At 37.1% G+C, this 22876-nt stretch overlaps 1 protein-coding gene across 1 annotated transcript in view; it reads left to right on the top strand.

Annotated features, from left to right (window-relative positions):
* Positions 1 to 9375, top strand: part of LOC126811542 (voltage-dependent calcium channel gamma-5 subunit) — a 61119-nt gene extending 51744 nt beyond the window's left edge. Inside the window, exon 4 of the mRNA XM_050537228.2 lies at positions 8282 to 9375. Within this exon, the coding sequence (XP_050393185.1) occupies positions 8282 to 8805 (524 nt within the window). The 3' untranslated portion in view covers positions 8806 to 9375. The remainder of the gene's footprint in view (positions 1 to 8281) is intronic.
* Positions 9376 to 22876: the final 13501 nt, after the last annotated feature.

Genomic DNA, 22876 nt, shown 5'->3' on the forward strand with positions numbered 1-22876 from the left:
ACTACGTACGCACAAAGTGTAATAATCTTATTATAATCTTTATTTTAAATATTGTTATAAGGAATTACTTACATCTTGGCAGTTAGTTATTTATTTTAAATGCATTTACACTGAATTACAGTTATTTATTTTAAATGCATTTACACTGAATTACACAAACTATATTCAAGAAGTGCCTTATTTTTATCTTTAATGATTTGTTATTTTCGACGTCTTTTTACCGAAATCTTAGCGTCCTTTATTTAGAAAAAGAAAGGGTATTGAATTGGGTTAATTAAATCTGTTATATCGATTGGTGGTTGAGCATGCGCTGTATCATTAAATGTTTGTCTAGAAAATTTAACGAAGTTGTCAGAATGTATAGCCGTTTATAACTGCATTATGTCTCAATACTAACTGTATTACGTAAAATATATTCACATCCCATAAATCAATTCAAAGATCAATGAAATCGACACATTGACTTATACAAGATCATTATTTTCTATATTACGGATTACCTTGGTGTTTGATTTTCTGTACCACAAGGAAGTAATATACACGAGGAATGTTAATCCACGATATCTATTAATAAAATACAACACAACCTAAACAAAAAGCACTTCTAAAAATTCATTACAAATCCTCCAATACAGTGACTACAAATGTAGGCTCAACGTAATCAAACTAAATTAGCTTTTAACAACAAATTATTGCTGAAATAAATGAAAACAGAAAGGTCCTTAATATCACGAACTAATCTTTCTAACACTTCGTTTCCAATATATTCCAAGTCAGATTATTTACATAAGGGCAAGGGGCTTTATTCTTCATTTTTGCGTCGGGACTGAGGATAAAAGTCAGCCAAAGTAAAATAAAATCCCACTAATTTGAATGCGGGGGCAGACCTCAACGGATTAACTGTTTTGACGATGACAAGTATGTCCATTAACTTGACAAATATTAATGTGACTTCCTATGACAGCTAAATTCTTTCCTCCTTCTTAAATTCTTTTGGCATTCAGGTATATTACAAACATATTCACAAACAATGACTTTAATTTTATAACAATGCACAGAAGAGTTTGAATTACAACGAAAGCGAGAAATGATACTTTTAAGGACTCTGGAACGTACAAATTCTCCAGTGCAGTTTGGATACAACAGAGATATATTAAATTCGTATTTTTTCTGTGCAGCCGATAATGAGCCAATTGATGGCTAATACTATTGATGTATTTCATAGAAAATTGACAAACGCTGTGCCGGTGCCAGATTTTTATGCTTAGCAGACGGAGCTCTAGGGTCGCAATATCTAGGGGGCCTACGGCCAAAGTGTATACTATTTTGACACTCACAAGCTTTTCTTACACGCACTGTAGTCTAAAACATCAGTTATCATGCCCGGCTTTGGTCAGTTGTGTTTAAAACACACTTTCATCATCTTCTAGTCGTGAGAGTGGTGGATTGGGAGGGCATAGGCAAGGGCTTTCTTCATCTAAATCCGGTACTGATGAGAACAGTTTCAAAGTGCTGAAAATTCTGCATTTGAGGTTGTCAATTTTTAAACAGTTGCCTCAAGATTCATTTTTACAGCAGCGGCCTTAGGAATCTGTCTTATTTAACTGACCCAATTCAAAACTTCGCGACTCCGCCATTTTTTCTTCGCTACCTTACATCCTCTGATGGGGTTATCTAAAAACATACCATAAAAAATTAACAAAATAAATGCCGGAGAGTCAAAATGTTGCATATGGGTTTAAACATGATATCCTTTCCATTCTAATTATTTCCATTGGAACCGAAAAATAATATTTAATGTAAAATTTCTTGACAGATGTTCTGTAAATGATGCCTTTATGCCATCTCGCAGTTCCTTGCTCTTGCGAGTGAATTATCCACAACACTTCGAAAAGTTCCTCCTTGTCTGTTTCAATTTACAATCAAATTTCCAACCAACAACTTCTTTTGCACTCAATGGATGTGGTTTCAGCAAAAGAATAGAACCATTTCTAAAGGCAAATAATTTTATAAAGACAGAAATTCGTACCGGCTATTCACCCCAGATGTTTCCAATCGGAATATCTAAACCATTCAAGGTTTTTTGTGGGTACATTCAAGACCTTTAAAAATCACGATTTCTTAGGAAATTTAAGCAATAATAGAGGGAAATAATGTCGATTCCTGAAATAGATTTAAACGTTCAATTTTATGTTTCACTTCAGATTCTATAATACAAAATAGAATTTAATAAAGAATGTATTGCTTGTTTTTGTTGATGAACTTTCCAAAACAACAGAAATATACGCGTTCTGATTTATTCTGCATTATTTCTACAAACAGACGATTATACGAATTTAAATGCTTTGTGTATGATGCTGACAAAAATATATTTTTAGTTGGTCCAAAATAAATCTTGCAAACCTTTAAAGGCAATACTGTTAATATAACATTATAAAGAAATTTTACAGTCACTTACTATTGTTAAAATTCTAAAACTGAAGAAGCTGCTTTGAAATATATAATGAATTGCAATCATAACTAGCATATTATCACCAAGTTTGTCTAAGGCTTATATAGATTTACTCATTTTTGGGGTGCTACTTTCATAACCAAACAACTAAAATTTATTTAATTTTTTTGAAAATCTATCGAGACGATACAACAAAGCAGTGGGGGAGACAGACTTGATAGCTTACATACGGACAATGTAACCTATGTGCAGATTTTGTTAATGGGATAAAATAACACACAATTTAGGGATAACAATTACTAAGGTTTATTTCTGCTACGTTTCAACAAGGTTTCACAAGTGTTATCAAGCATATAACACAAATATAATAAATTGTTGTTGTTTATTACAGATATTACGGCCAATACAATAAATATGATAATATGGACAGGTTGCTTTAATTAAATTATTTACACTTAAAGGGTTGAAAATTGGTAAAAAAAAAAAAAAAAATGAAAAAGTCTTTGTAAAGATAAAGGTCAGTTTAAAACGCACTTATAAAATCGCTGTCGTGAGAAGAGAGGGCGGGTCATCTTCTCTCTTTGTCATAATAAAAACAAGTCAAAATAGGAAGTCAAGCCGACTGATGTTTGGCGTCATCAGTGCGGATAGAAAAAAAACCGTTGACAAAACGAATCCGCTTGCTTTATGTAGAAAAGTGAAGTGCTCGCAGTAAAAACCACATAGCTGGACCCGTGGATTATTTACATATTAAAGTCAGTTAAATTTCTTTAATGCGGTTCACAAATTCAGCCTTTGAGAGTTATAAACATTCCAGATAACTGCGCTTTGAACGGTGGATGACACAAGCCACTCAAGAGCTTGGATATTGTCTTTCATTCTGCAGTATAGATGGAACATCACCCTGGTAACCCTTTTGATGTATTAACATTAAATTAAGGAATGACTACACCTAATACAGTTTGGGTTGTGTTTGGATCGTGAGACCCGTCCGTATATATTTTTTTACATGTGATGACCATTTTCATTCAAGAATTCCCTCGATAGCATTTGAACGTGTTGTGGATTTTCTTTCTTCTTAGCAACATCACTTAGGTGTATGTCATAGTTAGTATTTAATAAAGTGCATGGGGCTTAATACGAAAATACCCTGTCAGTAATCTAATCTTAGGTCTTTTAATAGATCATTTGCTCTGTGACCGAACGGTTGAGTCTGAGATAATAACATTTCTTTTGAATTTTTTCCTTGATTTTCACACTTAATTGTTGGACAGCTGTCGCCAAGATATTGTATCTTAGCCCAGTATCTCAAGGTTAGTTCGTTGGCCTCAATTCGAAAGACATTTTACCTGCACTTTCCTTTTTTTTTTTGCAAAATGAAGCTTTCGGTGCTATCTTTATTGTCTGATATTGTAAACTGTTTCGTTTAGAAAGAGCTGGGGGGGGGGGGGGTGTGCACTCGCAAAATTTAATTTTTATTGTTTTTTCTCTAATACTTGAATTTTACTTATGTATAACTGAGATTTAGATCGTTTTATATATTGTTTCCTTATATATACTATTCAAAAAAAGTAGGGGATATTTGATTTTTAAGTGTTATTAAAGTCACCTAATGAAACTGACGAAGAAACAAATGACAAAATGAAATGAAGTTCACATTCATCGATTTATTCCAAATGATCGTTAGACTAAGTAAGGCACAGACTGACCATTATAAGGGTAAAATGATACCCGGGGTCAAACAGCAAAGTTACCACAGCATCACAACCAAGTCAATAACGGGTAAATCCTCCTCTGTTTGCCAAACAAGCATTGATCCGACGTGGCATACTCCTAATGAGACGTCTAAGGTCATTTTGGTCCAGATTGTCCCATTCCTGTTGCAACGCAGCAGCAAGTTCTTGGACATTGGCAGGCCGTTGTTGACGTTGACGTAACCTCTGTCCAAGCATGTCCCAGACATGCTCGATGGGGGAGAGGTCGGGACTCAGTGCTGGCCAAGGTAATGTGGTGATGTTCTGTTGTTGGAGGTAACCTGTAACGATCCTGGCCCTGTGACATCTTGCGTTGTCATCCTGGAAGATGAAACGGCGGCCATGACGTCGTGCGAACGGCACAACATGGACTGCCAAGATGTTGTCCCGGTAGTACTGGCCTGTAACACGCCCTGCAACAACATGTAAAGCCGTTCTTCCAGCAACAGTGATGCCTCCCCACACCATAACAGAACCACCCCCAAATCGATCATGTCTGATGACGTTAACGTCTTGGAAGCGCTCGTTTCGACGACGCCACACCCTCCTACGTCTGTCCAAAAAATCAACAGTGAACCTTGACTCATCTGAAAACATCACATTGCTCCAGCGTCGATTATCCCAGTGTTGACGATCCCTACACCAACGACGTCTTGCCTGAATGTGATGATCTCTCAAACAAGGGATCACGCGAGGACGCCGGGCGCGAAGGTGACCCCTATGCAGTCGATTCCGAATCGTCTGGCCACTCACTCTCACACCAGTGTCTGTTTGAAGACGAGCGCTGATCTGATTTGCTGTGATGACACGATTTCTCAAGGCCAAGGTACGGATAAATCGATCCTGGGCTTGAGTTGTCGCCCTTGGTCGACCTGAGCGTGGTCTGTCCTGTACAGATTGTGTATCACGGTATCTGGACCATAACCTGCTTATGACAGACTGAGAAACATTCATCGTCCGCGCCACAACCGCCTGTGTTGTGCCGATCTGTAGCATGCCAAGGGCACGTAACCTTTCATTTTGGGTAAGCCGACGCATATCAAAATTTGTTTTCTGGTCACTAAAACAATTAAACTGATGTTTCCACCCTGGAATTCAATGCCACAATGACTGTAACATTCAATGTCAGAGTCGTGCAAATCTTGGGTTGGACCCCCATGATGATCCCAAGCATCACCTGCATTCCATGCGGTAGCTATTGGTGCGTTTGGGCGTCACATGTAACTGGAAATGTTTCTTCTGTTAGGTTCTATAGTGACTTTTTTCGTAGTCATTTGCATATTTTAGTATTATGCCCCCAAAATCAAATATCCCCTACTTTTTTTGAATAGTATATTTGCAGGGTGGTTTTATTTGTTCCCCAGGATATGCGCGTCAGGCATCTCATTACATTCAACCCTCTTTTAACCATATTTTCAATATGTTGTATAAAAGTCATTTTGCGATCAAAGGTCACCCCTATAAGCTTTGCCTGATCTTTAAATTCAGTTCGGATATTGTTCAATTCCAGTTACATAGACGACACTTCTCTATTATCCCTACAGAAGAGCATACCTATTGTTTTAATTTCAGATATTCGAAATCCCCAGTCATAAGACCATTTCGACAATTTGTCTAAGGCTTCTTGCACTCTCGTTCTAACCGTACCGTAGTTATTTGCTGCATGCCCGATTGAAATGTCGTCTGCATAAACCGCTACGTCAATAAGTTTCGTAATGTAGTTATTAGACTGAAGGTCATTAATCATGCACAGTGGCGTGACCAAGTTTAAATTATATATAATGTCATTACTTATAATTTAAAAGGTGTAGTTTGCTGAATTATAAGTAATGACACTTTGGTTACTTCATTCTGTTTATTGTGCTTATCATCTATCAAGCCATTGTTTTTTAACGCAAAACTCACTGAGTTCTAATCCCACTGATCGTCTTTACCAAGTCATCGCAACAATGTCGATGGAAAAGAGTAATGAAGGTATAGTGGACAGTTATTTGATAAAGAAACCTTAAATTCCATTGTAGATTTAGCAGTAAAACCAGCTGTAGGTTTGTTAGAAATGTTGTTTAACAAATTGAAATAATTGAAGATCGTTTAACTGAGGTTGAACTTACAAATAACAACAACAACAGCTTTAATGAACGTTTCGAACGTATTGAATCGTCCCTCTGCAAAACATACTATGACAATGAATTTCTAAAAAACAAACTGAAAAATTTAGAACAATATACGACAATGGCTCATCTTCGTGTATTTGGTATCTCCGAAAACCAGGAAAATGAAGACTGTATACATTGTATCCAAACGTTTCTCGGGAATAAATTGAATATTACCAGTGATATTTGTATAGATGTAGCTCATCGCGTTGTAAAACAACAATCACTTGGTCAACCCAAACGAAAATGAATCGAATCCAATAACTCAACAATCCAACGCCCAAGAGGAATTATTGTGCGCTTCTTAAAGAGGGAAGATTACCAGCATGTTCTTCCTCTTAGGAAGAAAACTAAAACATCCGGTGTATCTTTATGTGAAGATATGACTCCTGAAAACGTGAAAAGGTTAACTGAAGTACAAAATCACCCATTTGTAAAAAGGGCGCGGTTTACTAACGGGAAAATCAAAGAAAAGGGACACAGTGGAATTATGTGTCACAAATTGAGCTATATCCCAGTCTTTAGAAAGGGCTATCACATTTTTGAGTTTTCGACTACTTGTTGTGTTATAGCACCAATCATTGAAAGTCTTACTATTTAACATTAAATTGTGACTCATTCATAAACCTTTTATTACCCCATATATGAGCAATTAACTTGGATTAACTTCTTATTTAAACGGGATATCTCCGTATTTTCAGTATACAAATCGCAAATTGTTGTGACAATATCCAAATATTATATTCGCCCACACAGTAATTGATGTAGTGCACCTATGATATTTCATATTTAACATGTCACTTGCATGAAGATGCCACGTAACGAGAACGTATTTAATGTTTAATACCAAATATAGCTGTATATACTTTGTAAATATGTTATGTTTTCCAGCTCTCTGTATATACCATGTAAATATGTTAGTTTTTTTTTAGCTCTTCGTTTAATGCTTACCATACTTATTATCACAGCTAAGCCCCCTTTCTCATATCGGACCTTCACGCGACGCCATGCCCAGAAAAACACGCATCAATCTCTGTCCTTTATTTTAATACATTTCATTTGCTTCCCAACAGCTATTATCAGATTTCCGTAAACCCTATGTAATGATAGATTTTAAGATGTGCTATCGTTCGCAAAGGGTAGGTAAACGTATTACCATACCTACCATACATATTTCTCTCGTAACAATTAATTTTGTACTAAGTTTAATAATTGGTGATATTCATCCAAATCCTGGGCCCCAAAACTTAACCGTCCTGCATCTAAGTACGAGAAGAATACGAAATAAAATTGATCAAATTACTGTAGAACTTATAAGTATGAAGTACTAACATTTTCTTTTACCTGGCTGGACGATTCCATTCCTCTACCTGATTTATACATTAATAGTTATCATCCCCCTGTTTAGTTAAATCGCGAAGATGGTAGGGGTGGGGGAGTAACTATATACGTTGGATAGAGAACAAGCTAAACAAAATGAAATGGGGTTTAACGCCCTACTGTTCTGCCCCGAACTGGGCTAAAGAAGATGGTATACGCCAAACAGTGTGCTATGAGGGAAAGTTTGTCCGGACAGCGGCACTACGGCCGACTCTTATATCGAATTCCAACTGTCAAGGGATCTTTTACGTGCACGCCAATGTGTACACGGGACCTCGGTTCCTTTCTTTAAGAAGTTCTAATTACGCCTAATAAAATTAGACTGGAGAAGCTTGCTTTTTCTGAAACACTTTATATCACTTCTCATTTGAAGCGTCACATAACGAACAAATTATGTCCACTCGCATTGGTCGTATTACTCGCGCAATGATTAAGGGTTATGGTTCGGGTAAGCTGATAGTGTTAGAAAAATGGTGGACAGTTCCCGAATCGGGTAAATGATTCTGTAATTTAATTACAAACTGTTTTACGTATAATTTCAGGTTTGTGTACATTGGTTGGAATAATATTGTATATTGGCAGCATAACAGAAGAAGTCGGAAATAAACCTCGTGCATCAATAGAGAAACCAAAGTTTATATATCATTACGGTCCATCGTTTATGATGGCGGTCGGATCGTTTATTTTGACTGAACTATCGGGTGTGTTCTCAGTGTATTTGTATATAACCAAGCACAAGCAAGCCAGGAGAAAGAAAATGCAACAAGCTTTAAAACACGAGGGTAATGATCGCGCTAATAACTGGAGACAGAGGCGACCACGTGCTGAACAACCTTCACGTGAACGTTCTCAATCACGTGATCGATCTAGAGACCCTTCCATGAGTCGTTCCGAAAGTTATTTTACATATACGCCCATATCAGACACTTCGCACGAATTATCAAATTATAATTTTCAGCGAGATGCATCTAGAAACACAATCGCAACAACCGCTGAAATGCACGTGCAAAAGGATACTGTAGCGCCACCATCTATAGATATTGTACGACGAACGACTCCAGTATGAGAGAGAAATCGAACAGTGTAAATTATTCTGGATTATCTGTGTATATTTGTTGGAATCAGGTCGAGGAGTCACCTCCCCTGTATGTAAATTGTATGTGGTGCATGTGTAGAGGATATAATAGTTCCACCAATTGTATGTGTGAGGGTGAATCACGTGATCGATTTTTGCCAACAAATGGCGCCAAAATGTAGTAGTGTGTTTAAAGTGCTAGATCTAGATCTAGATCCAAAGATAACAAAATGCGAGTACAGCACGGCGCAGGACCGGACGTAGCCACGAAGGGTAAGGTATCTGGGTGACGTCACGTGAACGTGACGTATGATATTGAAGGGTCAATGAATACTGGAATTCAGTATTTTTAATTGTTTTATGAAAAAATTCCCAACTTTATATAAGATCGCATTTATTACACCCAACGGGGTGAAATGTATAATTTATTTGTTTATTTATTTATTCATCTAATTGTTAAAAAAATTATAAAAAATGTTTTTTTTCTCTGTTTCTCTGTTTTCACTCAGTCTGTATTCTCATCCTATCTTTACTACTTGTAAACCCAGTATCTCAATATATACATATATATATATACACACACATATATATATATATATATATATATACAAATATATATATATAAATACAAACTACGTTATGCTTTTTGTAACTCATTTTGTAAAATAAAATCACTATGAAAATGTGAAACTGGTCTCTTTACTTGAAACTATCTATAAATTTTCTCTGACAAAGGAAGTGTTTGAATAGCAGATCGTATGGGACAAAACAAACTATGGTCAATCCACGCAGACTCATTGATTTTCAAGTAATTGAACACTTGGCAGATTCAATTCGAAACACCATTGACCTAACATAATTCTCTGGTACTGTACACCCGGCCAAGTAATCATTAACCGTATTTTAGTCTCAGAATAACCAGATCATTGTGTGGACGGGGAATTTTTCCGCTACAGTATCGAATTCCAACGGCCAAGGTTTCTTTACTTGCAAGCCAACGTGTACATTGGACCTCAGTTTTTCGTGTCATCATGGCTCACGTGACCTCCCGAGCCATGGCGTTTATCCTTTTCAGTCAAGGATGTGCTAATGCAATAAAGAAATGCATAATGCTCCTGAAGACTTGCATATTCCTCCCCTTCCCCTGTTATTGTGTTTACTGTGTTACTCGGAATATTTACCAACCAATTCTAGAACGTAAGGATGATGAGCATGTTCTGCTTAGGCTAGGCTAAGATAAGCAATTTGATTGGCCGATGCTTTGGAACACGATAACTCGGATAACTCTTGGTTCTAAAGAAGCGAGAGTGATGATATTTGATGTATAGTTTCATCCTACCAATACCTTGATTATTTTGTCTGACCAGTTTAAGCAGTGATTTGTAATTTGATTGATCGATGCTTTATATAAAGATAATGGTACTATATAGTTTATTATTTTTATAAACAGTATTGTATCATAAAATAAGGATGCTGACATTTTGTTAAATACGTACAAACATAATCAATGGGTTATCTCGAAACGGGCGTCATACTATGGCAGCATCGAATATATTGGAATATATATGTTAGCCTCGAAAGGACCTCGTTAGTAAACCACCCCTTCTATACACATTTGATAATTAAAATATTAGGCAAATAACTCCTAATATATGAACAGCTCCGCTCGGATGATTATTTAATAATATCAACATCGTGTTTTATAAAGATTCTTATAGTGTTTTACTCGTTTTGTTAAGAAGTTTGCAACGTTAGTTTTTCATTGGTTTAAGATACATTGAAGCACAAATTAGATATTTCCTCGATTCTTATTGGTCGAAATGTATGGTCGAATGGATAATAAACCCCTCTAATTTATCAAGGCGAATTACTGCCTATAAATATTAGCAGTGAACTTTTTTTTCATTTTTGTGCTCAATGATCTTCCTCAACTCAAATCTCTATTGGCAAATATCTTAACGAAATTCTGCACACACGACTATCACACCATTTTCAAACATCATCTTTTATGAAAACTCATTTCTTAAATACATAGAACAGTAGAAAATCAGTCATAAATTAATTAAAACCTTTTTCAGGTATCCAAATATATTCATAACTAGGCAGTGACAGTATGGACAATTTTGTTTTCGTTTTTGGTAGGCTAGCTTTACTCACCAATTTTTACTTAATCAGTGGAATTGTTTTTAAATTTTGCTTTGATTGAAGTCTGACTAGCATGATGTACCTAATAATAAGTCATTAGTCACAAGAAATCGCTTGAAAATATAACGAGGGGGGGGGGCGAAAATAGCAACTGAAATATACTGATATAGGCCTAATCATTGTGTCAAAATTGACATATGTTGACAACGCGTCAGAACAGTATGCATAGCAACCGCTAGAATCCTAGGCTAGACATCACTGTCAAAGTTTTCAAAGAGTCTTTTTGAGGAATTAAGTACGAACTGCAATTGGGATAACAGTCTGCAAATAATATACATGGAAACTTACATGGAATTCACGAAGCGAAGCCATATTTGTCGCCAAGAGTTACTCCTCTTTTAGTCTCGGGCAGCAGGCCGGAATTATTTTAATCACAGCTAACATTATCTTCTCAAAATAACGCAATAAGACTAATTTCCTGTTCCTTTAAAAATATTCAAACGTTAAATTTTTTTTGTTTTTTTGTCGATATCCGAATAACATTTTCTTTCATATTTCAATTACCAGCAACTGGAGACTCAAGCATTTTAAATTTGAAGGGAAGCAAGGTGGGTGTAAATCTATCGAGACTATATTGAAAAGTGAACGTAAGTACGTGGCCAAATAACGATTTTTTTTAAATGAGTGTAAACATGTTTTCTACTTAGTTCCGACGAAAATCCCATAATATTTAAAGGGCCAATCCCGATAATATTTTGGAGAATAAAACTGCTTATTTTTGTGTTAAAATAGCTTAAAATCCTCTACCTTAGGGTTGAGCAACTAACTCAGTATATATGATACGTTTTCAAACAACTTAAACCTGTCAGTCTTCATCTGGAAATGGTGATCTGTGTCCCAAGTAGTATTATTTGGTGTCGGATAAAATCAGACTTTTATTTTATAATAATAATGTTTAGGTGAAATTTACTTTTCGTTATCAAGTACAGCACGTGGGTCATTCACAGTATAGACCTCTAAAGGAACGGGAATTACATCTCAGGTCCCCCGACGAAACAATTGACCCGAAATCTTAAAAGAGTTACGTGTCCGGATAAGCAGTTTTGACGTTCACGTCCACAGGACTCGATATTTTGAGTAGAAATTTTGAGACATACTAAATACACCACTCCTCTATATTTCGGTGCTTAAATTTCATATGTACTCGGATTTTTATTTTTGAGGCTCTGTTCAAATCGGGATAATCCCTTTAAGTTACAATATCGATAAAAGCGTTCCTGTTTCGCATTTAGAGGGGGTTATTCTCCATTTAACCATGCTTGAATTAACCATTAGAACAACTCGACGCTGTCGCGTCTCGTGTTCGAATGATTCAAGTATCGTTAAATGGACAAAAATACCCCTCTAAATACGAACCATGAAGTGTTTATCTCCTAATTATGTAAGAGTTAAATCTGCCTATAACTGATCTTTCTTTTGGCCTCAAATGATGTATAAATTATTAATTAGACATTTATTTACATGACAAACCCACAATCAACTCTCTAGATCAGTGGAGTGGTTCCCAACCTTTTTGTGATAGAGTACCACTTGGAGGTCCCGTACAGTCGCCGCGTACCACCTGGTTCCAAAGAAAATCAATTCGATCAATCAAGAATTAAATAAAGAAGTATAGAAATAAAATATAAATAAGTATACAAAATAATAATAAGAATAGTAACATACACACTGACAAAATAATGGGTATTATCTTGTGTTAGGCAGTAAACATTTTTGTGAAGTAAAAAATAACTAAAAATCGTGCATGACCCCGAAAGTGCTCGCGTACCAACCGGAAGGCCCTCGCGTACCACTAGTGGTACGCGTACCACAGGTTGGGAACCACTGCTCTAGATCATGGATGGTTGCGATATTGGACGAATGGACACAAAATCGCCATTTAATAATTTAATTAAAAATGGATAATCGAGACTTTGTTATCGTAACAACGGTAGCAATGAAAATCGAGACTGTGCTATTTTTCAAACATTCATAACTTCGCTCAGAATGAAGAGATTTGACTGAAATTTTCAAAAATTTTCCCTTTACGTGATATATGTTTAAACTAGTGTATCAATATCTGTGAGGTCTTTATTTAAATCTTACATACTGCATCTTTAAATGACTTGTGGTCTGGTACGGGACAACGTATAGACATTCGGAAGGGACGAAAACCCGAAATCCATGGTACATATTGGCGTGCACGTTTAAAAACACTTGACACAATTGGTAATAAAGAGTTGTGTTTCTCTTGTAGCACACTGTATATCGTATGCCCGTCTTCATTATCCCAGTCGGTGCAGAGCAGTAGGATGATAAACCCCACTTCATTTCATAGCATCTTTAACTTTTCTGAAAAAAAAACACACACAAAAAAAAAAAAAAAAAAACCCGTCGTTTTTCTTTGGTTAACTTTTCTCAATAAACTTCGTTACTTATAAATACCAAGGAACTGTATTTTCATTATTCTACAGTTAGATAATGTCTATTAACCTGAAGCATTTCCTCTTAAAATATTGGAAGACGCACGTGTCCAATAAGAATGGCGTGCTGTTAAAGTTCCACATATTAGTAAACACCATAGTTATTTTTTACAATTGAAAAGTATATATATATTCTCATTAAAAAATGTTTTTCATAAAAACACAATATTCATTTCCCCCTTGCGTCTATAATATCAAAGGCGAGGAATTGTCCTAGAGGTGTTGGCTATTGTTAATAAATTTCCACCATGTTATAAATGACCATTATAATGTATTACGATGTGTTTCCATGTCTCACTACCCACCTCGTTGGCCTCCAACACTAGCAGGAAATCAAGAACTAACCGTTATTACAAATTGTCACGTCTGTTAGTCACGTGTTTGTCTTCTTCCTTTCTAGGTTACTTCATCTTCAATACACAATAATCAGCTAATATATAATAGCTCGTAAAGCGCACGCGACACGACCCTTGTACCCTCCACTACCAGTCTGTTAAAGACAATTCCATGAAGTAGTCGTAAATTAATTGAAGACCTGGAACCGAAGAACTGGAGGCTGGTGTCAAGACGAACTATATAGAGTAATGAAATGGGGTCTAACGTCCTACGGATGTGTACCGACCCGCGGGATATGAAGACGGACATAACGTCATACAGTGCGCTACGGGGGAACATTGTCTGGACATCGGTTCTACTGTCAAGGTTTATATTACACGCACGCCAACGTGTACAAGGGGTTTTTGTGGCTCATCCGAACGGCATGACATCGTTTATTGCCAGGCCCTCTAAATCGTTCGGGTGGGACCTAAAACCGAGCTCCCATGTACAGATTGGTATACACTTAAAAAAATACCGCCTTCATTAGCCCAGTCGGTGCATAATAGTATTTATCACCCAATAACACATTCTACAGTTGATATCGCTTGTGTGATAAATTTCATAATCTACTGAGCCTGAGAAGATATCGCTTTACATAAATTTGATTGGTCAATTAAAAAGGAACTACTTTTTTTTATCAAACAGGAACTACTTTTTGGATCCAGTAATATTGTTGAAGGGAAGTTATCAATTACCATAAAACGGGTTTGCTTCGTAGTGGCTTTGAAACGCCGCGTCAATATAGTAATTTTCAACGGGTAACTTGCTGTCAAAAAATGATGTATCATTACACCGTAATGTAATCAGGTTCAGTAAAATTAAATCTATACCAAAGAATTATTATTTATTTGTTTGTGCGCTCAAGAAAGGGTTGTATGATAATAAAATCTCCTACTCGACCTTTTTGATAGGAGATTCTCTATAAGACTTGTCTACTCTTATTTCGATGGTTACCTGTTGGATGATTTTTAACGTTATACCAATGGTTTCCACAAGACTTCAGTGGTTTATATGACTATTTGTAGTACATGCTGTAGTGGTTATGAGTGTCCTGCGCGGGGCAGGCTACGGTAGTCTGGCGCTAGAACAACTGCTATGATACCGAAATGAAATGAAATTTAACAACTTTCGGCACCAACCGGGCTAACGTAGACGTTATTTCTATTTCCAGCTATCAGGTGATCTTTAGCGTGTTGTCAATGGTATAGGCTACGCGTGACTTCGGGTTTTTTGTACCATCCAAACGACAGGATTCAGACCCTTATATAAGTCCTTCACCACTGACTACAGGAAACCAGGATGGAATATCACCGATGTATTTTCTCAGTCAACGACGGGAGTGGCCTAGATAAGAAACCTCATCTCTCAACCCTCCGTGTTTCGAGGTTAGTTAGTTATATAGATCCATGTAGCAGAGCCCGATGCAGATCGGATCAGGCTTTCAATAAGCAAACAACGATTGATTGTTGTTATTTATAACACTTCTGCCACACCCAACTACAATTATGCATATTTAGCAGCCCTGGAGCAGCTTGTTAGCTGAAGCACTCAGCGCTATACAAATTGATTATTATTATTATTATAATCCTACCTGACACGATAATAGCTGGCTTTATCCGGCATTTTAAATTTGACATCTCTACGTCATGAAGGCGGGGACTAATTATGAAAGTCCGTATCAATTTTGATAAAAAAAAACAACGCCTGATTCACTTTATTGACAATATTTGCAGATAAACGAAAATTGTTTCACTAGATTGGACTGCGTATGATTAAGAGGTCCTAAAAGTATAAAATTAACTTATTTTTAAGATGTTACATGCATCAGTATATCTCGACGTTTTTAGCTACGTACTCGTAGCTAGGAGTGAGCCAGTGCATAACCGCCTCGTCACTGTAGCACTTCAAATAGCTAAGAAAATCGCGAGACACTTTCTTTCTCGTACATCATCTTAAAATTTGGATTGGTAAATAACATGTCCCCAAGAACAATCTGTTCGCTAAGGGTTAGACTTGGGTTATCACGTATGACGTATGCCCGTCTTCATTAGCCTGACCCGAACAATTAGACACTGATTTTTGCCAAACACTCCGCCCTGCACCACTGACAAGGAAATATCAAGCTGAAAAATCCCGAGGATCTTTGTCGGCAAACCAGATAAGTCAAGTTCTAGGTTGGATAAAACAGAGCAATACAAATTTATTAGTGATGTATTGTACTGAACATTCGACATCATCTGCAAACGATATAATTATAGTCCCTTCGCTAAAAAAGTTTTAAACAGACTGATATTTTGATTTTGGTTTCTTAATTAAATACTAAATGATCAATTTGAGTTTATTTTATGGTGGTGGATAACGTGTTACAGTTTTACAGAAAGTGGAAATGAAATGGGGTTTAACGTCCTACTTTTCTGAACCGAATAGTATAATGCAGACGGACATACACCAAGCAGTGTGTTAAGAGGGAAATTTCGCCCGGACAGCGGCACTACGGCCTACTCTTATTCTTATATCGAATTTTAACTGTCAAGGATAATTTTAAGGCATGCCAATGTGTACACGGGACCTCGGATTTTCTTCCCATCAGGACGACTAGACAGCTGGGAGCGAACCAGAGTCTTCCAGACTAGCGAGCCAGTGTCTTAGTCACAGAACCACCGCGGCCCCGTACAGAAAGTTAGTTGTGATCTCAGCGATGATATAGAATACTCTTTAAAACCATCGCATACATGTAGGTGTCTATGGAGAAAGATGACCCCCGCTATGGAAAACTACAAACTCAATATAGATATCGATATTCGTTCTACTATGTATATGTAGGTCGTGGGTACTCCTATTGCGTTCCGGGATCGTAGGAATCTTTTTTTGTTTTATAAAAATAAAAACCAATCCTGTCTGAGCTGTGCGTGTTATAGACAATAGATGATGTCTGTTAGATGGAGACGAAGATGAATCTATACATTAGAGGTACTTCTTTCACTTTATTACTTTATCGCTATAATTACAAATCGCATATATTTTTTGGGTTGAGGACAGAAATGAAGTTGAGTTTGAAAGATACCGCTGCAGACATAGTATGGTAAATGAAATGGGGTTTGATGTACTACTTTTTTGCACTAGCCAGTCGGAGCAGAACAGTAGGACCTTGGGCCTAATCCCAAGTTCATTTCATTTCATTTTCTGCTGATGAAGACAGACATACACCATTCCGTGGGGAGTTTTGGCCGTACTGCAGAGTTTCCACCCGCTCTTCGTCGAAGTCAAAATGTCAAGGGTTTTGTTACGTGCACGCCAACGTGTACAATGAGCCTCAAATTTTCGTCCCATCCGAGTGACTAGACGCATAATACGTGTTGTACTAAAACAAAGTACTGTGTCACTTTAATCAGATAACGAAGTGGGTGCATTGGGTGTTCATCACTATAGAGAATACATGCTGCAAAAAGTGTATATGATTTACCTCGTGTACGACATCCGTTGATATCGAATTGAGCGATGGTTTGAACTAGTAATGTAGAAGCAGAAAGCTACTGTGATAAGTTACCCCAGGGTCCAGATCCATCACCAGAGTCACCTATCCAGTTTTTCTTTCAATATTTCAATATAAAAGGACAAGAATACTTTCGTAGAAGGTGAACTGAAAGGAAATTGAATTTAACGTCCTACTTTTCTGCACCAACCAGGCTAATGTTGTGTGCTAGGGTGGAATTGTTTTCCAGGGTTGCGATGTTTCCGCCTATTCCTCGTGGGATCCCAACTGTCAGGGGTTCTTTTGCGTATACGCCAACAACAGGCACATGTGACCTATGCTTTTCTTCCCCTTCGCAGGATTAAAAATTGTTCGTTACAAGGCCTTTGTCCCACACCAGAGGAAAGCAGGCTGGAAAATCTCAAGGAACTTTCTCGGCCAACACTAGGATCGAACCCGCGCCTTACTCCCTGGGCCATCTTAACTGCCGATGCAGAAGGTAACTTTGGGACGATGGCCACCAGCTTAATAGTTCGATCGACCCGGGAGCGTGTACTTCTCCGAAGTTGTGTAATTGGAAAAAGAGTTCGGTGACCGACAGATGAATTGGATCGGACATAGGGTTATTGGTGAGAGAATTTACTCCGATTGATGGCTTGGTGAGAACGATCTCTGGTGTGGTGGACTGACCTTGACGGGTAGGGGTCTAAAAGGGTGTTAAGGCGAGTGTTAGAAGACTGGATTACAAGTCTAGTTTTAATGACTATTTAATCAGTACAGAGCGATAGAGTAAACATATTCACCGTTATCCAGACTATGATATTGATTCTGTGTGTACGGGGAATAACATGTAAAGTTGATGTAACAAGTACATCTTACTAGACATTTATATCAACATCTCAACAATAATAGGAAGAACGTTTATCTTAATTAAAACTAAATCAGATCATAGTTACCTCCCCTTATTTCGGTACCCGTAAATACTTTTAAATTATCTTAAAAGACCACAACACACATTTGATATACCCGTTCACTCTTTAGCCTGTTCTAAATGTTCTCCAGATGTCCAGTGGGTTGAACTCTTGACTGGACAGATGGAGCAATTATGGATAACTTCAAAAGCGTCCTTCCTACACTTCAACGAAACGAAACTTGGTTAGCTATGTGAACTCCCAAAGCTATAAATGAATTCTATTCACTGGCGTAGTAGGTGAATTGAAATGAAATTGGGTTTAAAGTCCTACTTTTGTTGCAACCTCAAAATCATAATTAATCACCAAAACCTGGCAGAAAATGTAAATTCAGCAACAAGCCAATCAAAATCTCCACGCAAAAAAGGGGGCGGTGGAGGGAAGATCAGAGGTAGGCGATAAACGGAAGAGATTAACAAATGTAAGAATTGTATGTCCAATTAAAACAAAAACCAGATGATGACCAACAGGGGAGGACGGGGAAAAGAGTGAATTTCTATAAATAGACAAACTACATGGGATGGAATTAGTCTTAGTCCATTTTAAAATTACAAACTTAGATAATAATTATCTGTGTGGACTTCCTAAGTGAGAATCTGCAAGTCGGTGTTCTAGAGTAAGCATTGTAACAATAGCCCGCAATTAACCAACACGTATAACACTAATAGCTGAAACACCTCAAATATTACAATATCCTGTAAAATGATTTGCACAAGGCATTGTATGCTTTTTTAAAAAAGAAATTAAAATCATTTGCTATCTTTAAAGACATGTCCCATCGAGCATAATTAAGATATGAACCAGAAAACTAAAATTACAGACAGTAAAATTAAAGAAAGTTATTACTACAACAGAGCGCCAACAACTGAATCCACTGTTGCTACGTTAACGCGCGTATTGGGCACACATTGTGCTCACATTGAGTGCTAGTGAGGTCATTGATCTTTCTATCGCCATGAATGTTAAAAAATGTCGATTGTCAATAGTTATTTTTTGCTCAGTGGTTATACTTCCTGAAAATGATTACGTTATACGTGGGGTCGCCATTGTTGAAGATATATAACTTTAACTAGCTTAAAATCAGTATAAGGCCCTTTTTGTGACGTTTCCGCGTGCTTTTTCGCCGGCGAAAAAGTCGGTCTATTGCAAATATAACCTCGTACATGGAAAACGGGCTTAACTTAAATAAAATAAAAGGGGGTTTAACGTCATACTGTTCTGCTCCGATTGGGCTAATGAAGACGGGCATTGTGCCCGGACAGCGGCGCTACCGCTTACTCTTATATCACATTCCAGCTGTCAAGGGATCTTTAACGTACAAGCCAATGTGTACATGGAATCTCGGTTTTCGTCCAATCCGAACGACTATACGTTGTCCCTTGCCAGGTCCTCGTGACTGACAAGGAGGAACCAGACTGGAAATCCCGATGAACCTTCTCGGCCAACGCAGCCAACGTCCTACACATAATCAATGGAATAGACATTTTAGCAGAGCATTTAATATTGGCAGCGATACCCTTCCATATTTGCAAAGATGTGATGAACTGAATATCTGTCAATATTTGGCATCCTCTGCAAACCAGCACCACCTACTATCTTCAATCAAATGTTTTATGATGGGCTTCTATATAATCCAATCCGTGAGATTATCTAACATTGATATTTTGACTTCTTAATTAAATTTCTAATAATTAATAGGAGTACATTGCATTGTATATTTTAGCATGGATTAAGCAGGGAGAGAGAGAGAGGTCTTGCAGGTCTTTAGTAGTGGAAGGAAACCGGAGGTTGGACTGGCGACCCTACTCCTTGTCACGTACAAGCGGAAAATGGAAACCACGCCACTTGACTCAATGACAGACCATATGATGCATTAACCATGATGCCCCCACCCCAACATTGAATGCATCTAAGGAGCTACGTTCTAGATGAAGACTAATACCCACTTCACAAAACAAGCCAACACATTAAACTTAATTAAATCAAAACTTTTTATATATTTTTTACCCGAATTTTTTTTAACCCGTCTTCATTAGCCCGGTCGGCGCAACTCATTTCATTTTATTTCTAGATCCATTTTAAGATCTATAGAGTTGGTGACAATAGAAATCATTTTATGAGTAGGTTTGAAGTACGATTATACTGTCAAATGTCAAACAAATAACTCTTCACATACGTACGTTATTTAATTAAATTCAACTAAATGTCGACTTAATGATTCATTGTTGGAAAGCAAGATAAATAGTGTTAACTACAAGTAGACAGATATACAGAAAAATGACATATTGCAATTTTCTAGAAACAAAGAGAATGATTGCGCAATCAGTATTAAACGATATTCGATATTAAATTGGTATCTGTGTAAAGGGACGATCTGAGAATATAAATGACATAACTTTTTTGAAATTGTATCTGAAAGAAACCGCTCCAGACATAGTTTGACAAATGAAATAGGATTTATCGTTTTACTTTTCGCGGTAGCTCAGTGAGTAAGATGCTGGCTCGCTAACCATGAGGTATTGGGTTCGATCCCGTAGTTGGCCAAGAAAGTTATCAGGATTTTTCCGGTGTGGTTTCTCTTTGTCAATGTGAATATCCTGTCAAGACACATCGTCTAGTCGCTTGAATAGGACGAAAAACCGAGGTCACACGTACACATTAGAATGCACATAAAGAACCCTTGCCAGTTGGAATTTGAAAAAAGAGTAGGCCGTAGTGCCACCGTCCGGGTAAAATTTACCGCATAGCACACTGTATATGGTGCCCGTCTTCATTAGCCCAGACGGTACAGAACCGTATTACATTAAAACCCCATTTCAACTGGGTTAATGAAGACTCCGATTCCAATTACTGTCAAGGGTTCTTTTTCCGTGTACGCCAGCGTGTACACGGGACCTCGCCTTTTCGTGCCATGCGAACAACTAGACAGTTCTTCTTGCCGGGCCTTTCGTCCCTTACCAGTGGACGAGTAATTGTAATTAAATTGATCTAGCCGTTTAAATTAATCCTGTTAATGATTATAGGAGTTACATGACATATCTATCTATCACCCTTGTATTCTTGTCTGTGGGTTTTATAAATAGTTTATCCAATATAAGCTATAGGTTCTCCTTATCGGTATTACTTCGTGCTGTTTTTTTTTTAAAATTATCCATATACTTTTTTATGAAATCATTTAGATTTTGTATAATGTTTGGAATAGCCCATGCATATCTAACTATAACATATATTTCCCTGTATGTCAAATTTTGCAATACTTTGGGCATTATTGAAAAAAAAAAAAAAACCCAAAAACGCACTAGTCAGTTCTTTGCGGTGATTAGTAGGTCACCGGTTTTTCGTCCAATCTGGCCCGAACCAAACCAAGGGGAAACTCGCAGAAAAATTCCGAGGATAGATCTATTACTACTCCAGGATCGAACCAAGGACCTTCTGATTAATGAACCAGTGCCTTACTGCATGCTGTATTGCGATTGAGTAAATATAATATGACAGCTCACTGAGCACCGTATTGTAGTAATTGTTGTTACTTGTTTGTCTTACAGTTTCAGTAAACAGAACATTTGTCAGAAATTTACCACAAAACTAATTTATATAAAAAAAATTACGTTGTTGCTGTCTGAGGTGATGCCTCGCAACAAAATTAGAAATTCCTCTAACTCTTCAGACTAAAGTCTTTAAATTAAAACAAACTCTCAGTCTCGCCTGGTTTTATCCAAGCCCGTCCTTGTAGAACTGGTACAAATGTTTTATTTCATTGTCAATCACGACCCATCGATTACAGATCAACCAGAAAAAATATATGTTATACGTTGATGATCTGATATTCAAGGTAGGCATCTTATGATAGACCTGTAAGCTGTCTTGGTAATTTGCAAACTTTAACATGGTTGTCATGAATGGATTAGAGTTTGCGTTACCGGACAACATGTGCTAAGATAACATGCCCGATACAATGGTTGACGCTTAGTAACACACCAACCATGGTCAGTAACTTATTGTTTTAAATTACAGCGAAAGTTGCCATAGCAATGGTAATTTTGCAACTGAAGTAATAGACAGACATAATATACCATACAGTACTCAGTAAGAAGAAGAATTTTAATTCAAAGATTTGTAGAAAAATAAACAGCTGCGTTTTTGAAAGTCTTTTTAACAGAATGTTTCACAAAAGTAATGAACAATACACGAAGCAATGCGATAAATCAAATCCCGGTTTTTATGATATTCTTTATGAAAACAGCATGGTGTTGGTGTTGCTACACTCGAGTCCTATGTACAAGTCCGATTTATAGATTTAGCCTGTCGATTCAAAATCCCAGTCAATTTATCCGTAGAAATAAATATTACCCCACGTTAGTCTCAGAATGACATGATTGTCTTAATGAGACGTTTCCTTTCGGTACCCTCCTCATATTTTGCATATTGATTCGGTGGTGGCGATTTTTCAGCGTTCAATACACGTTGCCATTCTAGAGTTGTTTCCCTTCAATAGTCTCTTTTTCTAAAACCGCACTCCGGTTATCCAAGTGAAATATTTTTCATTTTAGCCATACATAATATTCAGATTGTTG

This window comes from Patella vulgata, chromosome 2, assembly GCF_932274485.2.
Source record: "Patella vulgata chromosome 2, xgPatVulg1.2, whole genome shotgun sequence".
In the NCBI taxonomy this organism is placed as follows: Eukaryota; Metazoa; Mollusca; class Gastropoda; family Patellidae; genus Patella; species Patella vulgata.